The sequence below is a fragment of the Phoenix dactylifera genome, unplaced genomic scaffold, assembly GCF_009389715.1.
Source record: "Phoenix dactylifera cultivar Barhee BC4 unplaced genomic scaffold, palm_55x_up_171113_PBpolish2nd_filt_p 001280F, whole genome shotgun sequence".
Lineage (NCBI taxonomy): Eukaryota > Viridiplantae > Streptophyta > Magnoliopsida > Arecales > Arecaceae > Phoenix > Phoenix dactylifera.
In genome coordinates, this window is record NW_024068613.1 from 23,217 (window position 1) to 31,511 (window position 8,295).

An 8,295-nucleotide genomic window follows, 5' to 3' on the forward strand; every position below is an offset into this window, starting at 1 on the left:
TCCCTATCCTCCTTCCAATGATTATACAAGACACATCATCAGAATGAAGTCTTAAAGCATTCAATCAGGTGTAATGGATTCTTGGTCCAAGATGGCTCTGAAGAGGTGCAAGTAAGCTAAGGAATACTTTCAAGAAAGCGCACCATATGATGCCATCGTATAAGTTTTATTTAGTGCACTGTATGATGCTATCCATAAGGTATATCCCCCACCCAACTGGGAGTTGCCGTGCAGATAAGAACAACCAAAGAAAACTATGGGATCATGGAAGGCCTATGGAGCTCGTAATTCCAAAAATTAAGACAAGGCATTTGACTAAAAAGTTGATATGCACTGTCCCTAAAAAATGGGGATAATGGGCTCCGCAGCCACGTCTGGTTCATCAAATTTCTTCAACCGCTTGCTTATGCTCTTAAGACTTACTCATGAGTGCACAACTTACCTCTGGATAGCTTAATTCGACATCCAAATCACCCTACCAATAATGGAAATGCCACCTCTTGGTTAGAATTCATTCATGAATCACCAGAAGAAAAGGGTTTGTCTTCTTAAAACAAATTGTATGCTGATCTTCTTTTCTTCTTCATCTTAAAAGAAATCAAGCACAGATAATCCATTTTTTTTTTTAAACCATGCTTCAATTGGGATCACATTATACTGGCTGATATACTACTTGGTGTCAGTCTACATCCTTACTGGTCTAGCTATCATATTCCCTGACATAGTGTTTTGTTTTTTCTTTTAAAAATTTTATTTAAAGAAGCGAGTCTCCATCAAGGTATCCATGTAAAGTTAGAGACTCTGTATATTTTATTTTTCTAGTTCAGTAATGTGTGCATGTGATTACTCCTATTATGAATCAACATCAAAAATATAACCCTGTTCTTCTTTTTCATTAACTATATTTCAGCTTGATTTGCATCTTTTGCATACACAGCCATAAGAAAAAGTTAGGTAATAGTCAAGCAAAGTATTCTAACATTAGGCAATCTATGCCATATATATCATGTGAGTTGTGGTGCTTGGATTAAACATTTGAGTTAATGATTTCTCTTATAAGTCTGTTTGATTATTAGATGATAAGGGAACACTATAAAGTTTAACTATGTAAGGATCAGACTCTGTGCTAAATCACCTCTCCCTTCATGCTCTTGATGGAATTACGCATTTTTAGGAACTCTTGTGGAAATTTACTGCCCAGATTTAAATTGGAGTTATATAAATTTTGTTGAATTTTTTACTGTAAGTTTTATGGTTTTCTCTAACATTAACATCTAAGTAACAGAATTTTGGGTTTGATGGGAAATTGGTGGTCAACCATGTGTCCTCCATGACATGGGGCTAAGAGAAGACACAAGGTGGTCTTCAAGCTGGATTTCTAGCTACTTGCCCAGGGAAAGATAAGCATCTCTTTCTTTTCTTTTCTGTTCTTTTCTTTCTTTGTTGCGTTGATGATTGTAAAGTATATTTTGACATCGGATGAATGATGATGGAGTCCACTTTCTGACAAATATGAGTTGTACTGCTTGCAAGTGTTGTTTCTTTACAGGAATGGAAGTTAGAAACACCTTTCTTTCTATGAAATAATATTTTGTTATTTTCCTTTCGGGTTGGTTATTATGGCTATTCTTTGAAATTGCTATTTTTTACCCCCAAAAGAAAAAGAATTGCTAATATTGCTAGCACTCACTGATATTTATCTAGAGCCCCAAGAAACTGATGATGTTGTATTTGGTACATCTGCCACTTTCCTAGATTTCTAGAAACATGGATGGAGCCTCATTTGAAGCATCAGTCTCATGTTGAACATGGGTAGTTTATGGTGAGGCAAGCATATGATGTCTTCTTTTTGACATTGTGCTCGATCATGTGCTTAACCATACGTTAAGTATTATTTTTGACTTCTACCAGCTATGTTACAATATGATAAACCTTTTTAGAGAGAGAGAGAGAGAGAGTTTTGTTCATGTACACCAGTGAATTCATGAAATCAACTAATGGGTTGGTTATTTATAGGAAATTAAGTTCTTATATGGGAGAGAACGATTTTGCTGTTTTGTTTTGTTTTTTTTTTTTGTGTGCGAACAACATCAAATAACTTTTGCAGCCAGCTTAGGTGGATACCGGCAATAATTGGTGCTGTTTCTTTGGTTCAGCTTAAGCCTGAGGACAGAGTTTAGGTTTTTATTACTTGACCCCTAAGAACCTAGCATGGTTTGTACATACCCCCGTATGCTTTATATGCTTACAAAAGTATATCTTTTTCATTAGAAAAAGTTGCAGTATCACGTGATCACCATTATCAAATATGCCTGACTTTCCATAGGTTGTCATATTACCACAAGAAATGAACAAAGCTTATAAAAAGGGAAGCTTTTAGTGGCAATCTTTTAATAAATTTTGCGAACACGAAAGCTTTATACCCTTTTTTTTTTTTGAGGAAAGAAAGCTTTATACATTTAATTAAGCCATACCTAAGGGTTCGTAATTATCTATGGTTATGGCCTAGTTGTTTATAGATTAAGTATCTTCTTGCATTCTGCTGGTGTAATCATAGGATGGCCCTATAATTCTTGCACTTTTCACACTTCCCCATGCCTCCACAACAAGAAGGAATGGAGTATATGGCAGAAAACGCACAGAGCTGATCTGGTTTAGGTATCTGTAGGACACAGCTTTTAGTAAAACTTGTAATGGTTTCTGATTACTAGTCTTCTATGTAATCACTAGAGTTGCTAGCTAGAATCATGTTCCAATAATTAATTTAGTCGGCCATCTTAACATGGGTTATAAAGCTCTGATAGACCATAAATGGATACTGTCATAAAGAAGCAACATTTTTACTCTAGACAATGCAAAGCATATAAAATCTGGCTTTGCGAAAGATTCTCTCATCATTTAAATGTATCTTGGATGATTCCTTCCCGACAGCGATGAGCCTTAAACTATATGAATTTTAGTTTTCTAGCATTAATATGGAGCTATTAACTTCAAGCTAGGTTGGCCAGATGTAGCTTCCTCTCTCAGATGGTTGATATTATGCTAAGAATTTATTTTTTTTCAAAGGTCCTTTGTCTCTGAAAATATGAAAGATAACATTTTGGTGCTGGCATGTATATTTGTTTGTTAGTTTTGTTTGCTCATTAACCCAACAGATAATCCATTAACCCTTTATGAACTATAATGTTTGTGTTAGAGGAGCTCTTTTGTTACTTCTACAGGGCTGCACAGGTATCAGAGACACCTCTTAGGAGGATTAGACAACGACAAGGGGACAAGGAGCATAAGTCATTATTATTAACACTGTTAGCATCGGCCAGCTGGGATTAAGAGGCTTCTAGGCTTCTATTCTTTTGGGGGTCTTTAGGTATTGCGTCATGGCACATAAAGTTACAATATTTTTTGTTATCCTGACTGAAGAGATTACGTGTCGCACAGGTACGATATCATACTCATACAGAAAAGCCAAGTGTTCGATTAATAGCCATTTGGTGTTTGTGAAACAGGCTGTAATGGAAAGGCAAATTGTACTATGGAAAAAGTTTCAAACGTGGTTGCATCAAGTGTTGTGACTTTCAAAAAAAAAAAGAGGCAGAATTCATCACTATGATTAATTTTTGCATAAGAACATTGCTTCTCATCCTCTTGCATTCCTTTTTTTTCTTTCTTTTTTTCTTTCTATATAACAGTTTATAATTGGTTTAATTTGACAGACAAGTACCAAAGTTTCTACCTTAAATAAGGTGAATGTGCAACTATGGCCTTGTAGAGTTTTGAGGCAAACATGCAATGCCATCTTTTCTATATGTTTGCTTGGTTAGTGATGGAGCCATTTGGGAAACTAGTATAATATGCATAAAGTTCTTATATGAGCTTAGAAAATGTATACTAATGGGCGCTTGAAAGCTTTTCTCCAAAATACAGTAAAGTTCTTATATTGGCGTATGATGTACTTAAGCAGTCTCATGAATTCTTCCAGCTTAGTAGACTGAAAGATTATAAAAATATAAGCCTATCAATCTAGCTTCAAATTTGGAAAATGTTGAGAGTGCAAAATGCTATGAATTTCCGTGCAACCCTCTTTAAGCAAATAAATACTAGAATCATTTCAAAGGTGATCTAGCTTCTATAACTTATTAAGTTAGATTCTAGGAAAATATTAGTTGCACGGTTTGACAGTTTTGCTGGGAATCTAGGAGTAAGGGCAATTATTCTTGCCATTCCTCCTCCTTTGGGGCTCTTACTATATTCCAATAAATACAAATATGCAAAATGGACTGCTAAGTTGCAATAAAAATGTGATGGCATTAAATGAAGAGTACTTATAGAAGGTGGGAGTAAAAAAATTGCCATGACGATGATTAGAAGAATTGGTTATGGCATAGTTGATGATGTATGTATGACAATGACCAAATTAGTATGCGGGAAATTTTGATTTTGATCGATGAATTGATACCTAGAGAGGTCACATTGGTCAAACATGACAATTAGGAGCCTGCCTCACTATGGCCGGACACACTCATACGGTTCTAAGATCTATTCATTATATTGGATATCCATGCTCCAGATACCAGCAACCATCATTGAACAGATAGATCGGATTTGTAAAAATTTCTTATGGGGAGACAAGAGCTCATGTAGCAAAGTTGAATACCTAGCCAGCTGGGCACAGGTTTGCAGGCCAAAGAAATTGGGTGGTTTAGGAGTCATTGACCTCACAACTGCTAAGTCCTTCTTAGAATGGCGGTGGAAATTGCTTGGAATCTTTATGAAATTGCTTGAAACTTTCAGGCAATGAATGCTTCTTCTTACAAGCATCAACATTTTTTGTTCTGATCATCAGACACTTAGTTTCGAGTCATTTAGTTTCTTTTTCTCGCATGATTAATCTTTAATAAAATTTGTGTGACTTCTTTTGCCTCCCTTTACATCAAAAAAAGAAACGATGGTGGAAATAATTTTAACAAGCAGGAAAGGCAGCAGTAGAAACTTATACATGTTTTACTGGACTACACCTCTGTCAAATCCAAGGCATTCTCAGCTTTGTTCCTTTTTCCCTGTGTGGAAAGGTATAACCAAGGCATTCTCTTTCTTCTGCTCTTCATCCTTTTCAAATATTGGAGATGCAGGAAGTACAGTCTTTTGGTCGGACTCCTGGTTATCTAGCGAAACTTACAGGCAGCTTATCGAAGCAAAATACTGTGGATAGAAAGTTCAATCGAAGAATAAAGTTTTCCTCTCTATAGTAAATCAACTCAGGACGTTGTCATGTCATGCACTACCCCACCACATTGGGGTAGGTCCCTATAGTTCTCATAAATAAAGAGTTCAAAGCTCCTTTGCCAGAATCCTATATTCCCATCTTGTATAGTAAATAAATACGATCTAATATATAATAATAGGGAAATATCTCCGTTTCCGTTTCAAAAAAAAGAAAAGACAATTAAAAGGCAGGCTAATTGCCTACTTATTACTTCAAATTTGAAAGATATGTTGATAAATGAATCTTGACTAGAGACTCGAGGCTACTAACAAGATTTATAGATAGATTTCTAACACACATAGGTTGAAGAGAGAGGATCTTATGCTCCGTTGTAGGATTGTTTGCCTGTATTCCAAGTCATCATGACTTAATAGTTTTACCGGCAGAAGACAATGCAGTTGTTTTCAAAAGATACCATCTTTTGTTTATATACATTTTATACCACATATATCACATTACATTTTCATTCTACACTCTTCCGTATTTTAATTTGGATATGGACGTATGGCTATTTTTTCGTCGTATGTACATCACAATTCTACCATACTAAAATGTGATTATAATACATAGTGTAAAGAGAAAACATTACACATGCTACCAAATTAATTATAGGAGTTGTAAATGAAAATGTTAATCATAAATTATGATGTATAATATCTAAAATACCTACAAATTTAAAAAAAAATCGTTAGTTTTTTAGATCACTTGCTTGTGCATCAAATCATCAAAAAATTAAACACATAGCAATGCCGCTAGAAGTATTAACTTGAGATAATTCAGTGAGTCAAAGGGTATTGGAAACAAACTGGTCTTGTCTATAATCATTATAAACCTTATGTATCATATTCAATGGCTCAAATTTTCATTTTTTTTGCAATTTCCACCATTGAATTTGGCATCGAGTGTAAAGTGTTCTTTTTACACCCTACAAGAACTATAATCATTTAAAACATGTTCATGCATGCATTTAATTTTTGCCGGACCCCTATCAGGACTCTCAAACTCTTTGTAGATACTGCTTAGATTTTGGTGAACTCAAAGTTATTTGGTTTCACACGCATTGGGTCTAGTCGATTTATCGAAATAAATGCGGTGTTTGCTTAGGTGAGCACAGCACCTCTCTTTTCCTTGCTGCATGGGTTCAGTTTGAGATGGCTGCGGCTCCCTTGATGAGTAGTTTAAATAGTCTCAATGGCTTCACCAGAAGAAAAGAACAAATCATAATTCATGATTCTTTTTCTCTTCAAAAGTCATAATATCATCAATACAAAAGATGGGAGGTGCTGAAGCTGCACAAACAAAGGAGAATTCGTGGAATATACTCGTTTATTAATACAAAGGTGATGGATACACCATGAAAGGAGACACTACTTTCTAAGTAGATTTAATTATGGGAATCTTATTTGGGTGCTGCAAGAGAGCCCAACATAGTGAGAGCTGTGCATGAATCAGCGTTTTCACTTGGAGTACAGCTCCTTATCCATCCAAACCTTAACCTTATTCGGTTCTCATCCTAAAGCTCTCCTCCAAGCCATTCCTCTTCGCTGTTAAGGAAACTGGCCAGTGACGTGAGCTCCATTTCAAAGGGTAGTGTTGCATCACTCATCCAATCTTCAAGCATCCCCTTACAGTCTTCTCTTCTGGTATAGTGGCTGCATGGTGATTCACTCCCCCATAGTTGCAAAAAATCGAAGTCCAGAGCTTCTGATGTGGAAGCATTGCTTGTATCCAGCCCTACCAACACATCCCACCAAGTGTCTTCTCGAGGATCAACAGAGGAGTGTTCATCAGATTTTGAGTTTGGTACCTTCTCAGCAGCCAATTCTCCAGTCATGGCCGGCTCCATAGTGACATTTTTCTCTTGGTTTTGAGCAATGCGCTGCTGGGGTGGGATGAACATCTCAGCACATCGAATCGCCTTCGTTCGAACCACCACCGGTGCCTCATCGACCGATGGCTCACATCTTTTTGGTTGGTGCTGACCTTGGACCTTCTTCCTCAAACAAGTGTTCCAATAGTTCTTGATTTCATTGTCTGTTCGCCCTGGCAATCGCCCTGCGATCAGCGACCACCTGCAAGAGAAATTGTTGAAGGACACAAGTGAAGACACAATTCACAACTATATCACCATGAAGCCATTCAGTAACAAAGGTTCTACTTGTTTCCTAAGAGGCTGTGGAGTCTAATGATAAGATCCTCCTCTTCACTTGTTATGTTCCCTCTTTTGATGTCAGGCCTAAGGTAGTTCAGCCATCGGAGCCGGCAGCTCTTTCCGCACCGCTTGAGGCCTGAAAACACACCATGGGTGAGAATTGAGACTGTTGTTGGAGTATCAAGCAGCTCAACAATTCTTTTCTAGTTAAGAGAAGAGTGTTGAAGTGTGTGTTAATTTGATTGCACCTGCTTTCTTGGGGAGGCTTCCCCATCTCCCTTCTCCATTGGCTTTGATGTAGGCTTTAAGGATCCTGTCCTCCTCTGCTGTCCAGGCTCCTCTGTTGAGATCTTCTTTAGAGCAACAAGGTTTCCTACCCATCTTGGACTTAGTAGAGTCTAAGAGAGCTCTCCTCTCTTTATTGCACCTTGAGAGCCACTCCCTCCTCAGCCTCTTATAACTCTTAGGAAGTATGGATGGGCTCCTATACCCTGTTACTGGAAAGACACTGATCACATGTGAAGAATCCGAGTCCTATGAGCCTACAGAAGCTCGATACGTCGTGGACTCAAAACTTAGTATCATCCCTCTCTATTAAGATTAATATAAATGCCATGAATGAAGCTTTAGCACTGCATAATTTAGATTGGCAGCCTATTAGCCTAATGATTAGGTTCAGCCATGCCATGGATGACCTTTATAAAATGTTTATTTTTTCTTTAGAGGAAAATTACATAGATGATTGCGATGTGCTGATCATCCATCTTTTATTTTAGTGAAAAGAGGCTTTTATGTGTTATTATTAAAATCACCTAATCGCTTTCATCTACCCTTCTAGTTGGGGTCGAGCAACCTCCTTTCTCAATGACATTTCAAAGCT

The 8,295-nt window shown here is 37.1% G+C and overlaps 1 protein-coding gene across 1 annotated transcript; it reads right to left on the reverse strand.

Moving 5' to 3' along the window:
* Nucleotides 1–6,479: 6,479 nt before the first annotated feature.
* Nucleotides 6,480–7,971, reverse strand: LOC103704899 (transcription factor MYB1). Its single transcript, XM_008788391.3, has 3 exons — nt 7,664–7,971; nt 7,422–7,551; nt 6,480–7,335 (listed from the first exon to the last, which is right to left on the reverse strand). The coding sequence occupies exons 1-3, from the start codon at nt 7,794–7,796 to the stop codon at nt 6,777–6,779; spliced, it is 822 nt and encodes a 273-aa protein (XP_008786613.2). The 5' UTR covers nt 7,797–7,971; the 3' UTR covers nt 6,480–6,776.
* Nucleotides 7,972–8,295: the final 324 nt, after the last annotated feature.

Coding starts and splice junctions, on each gene's coding strand:
- LOC103704899 (XM_008788391.3), bottom strand. CDS start 7,796: ATGGGTAGGAAACCTTGTTGCTCTAAAGAAGATCTCAACAGAGGAGCC. Junction 7,552..7,663: donor AAGCCTCCCCAAGAAAGCAG/GTGCAATCAAAT, acceptor GTGTGTTTTCAG/GCCTCAAGCGGTGCGGAAAG. Junction 7,336..7,421: donor CACAGCCTCTTAGGAAACAA/GTAGAACCTTTG, acceptor TTTCTCTTGCAG/GTGGTCGCTGATCGCAGGGC.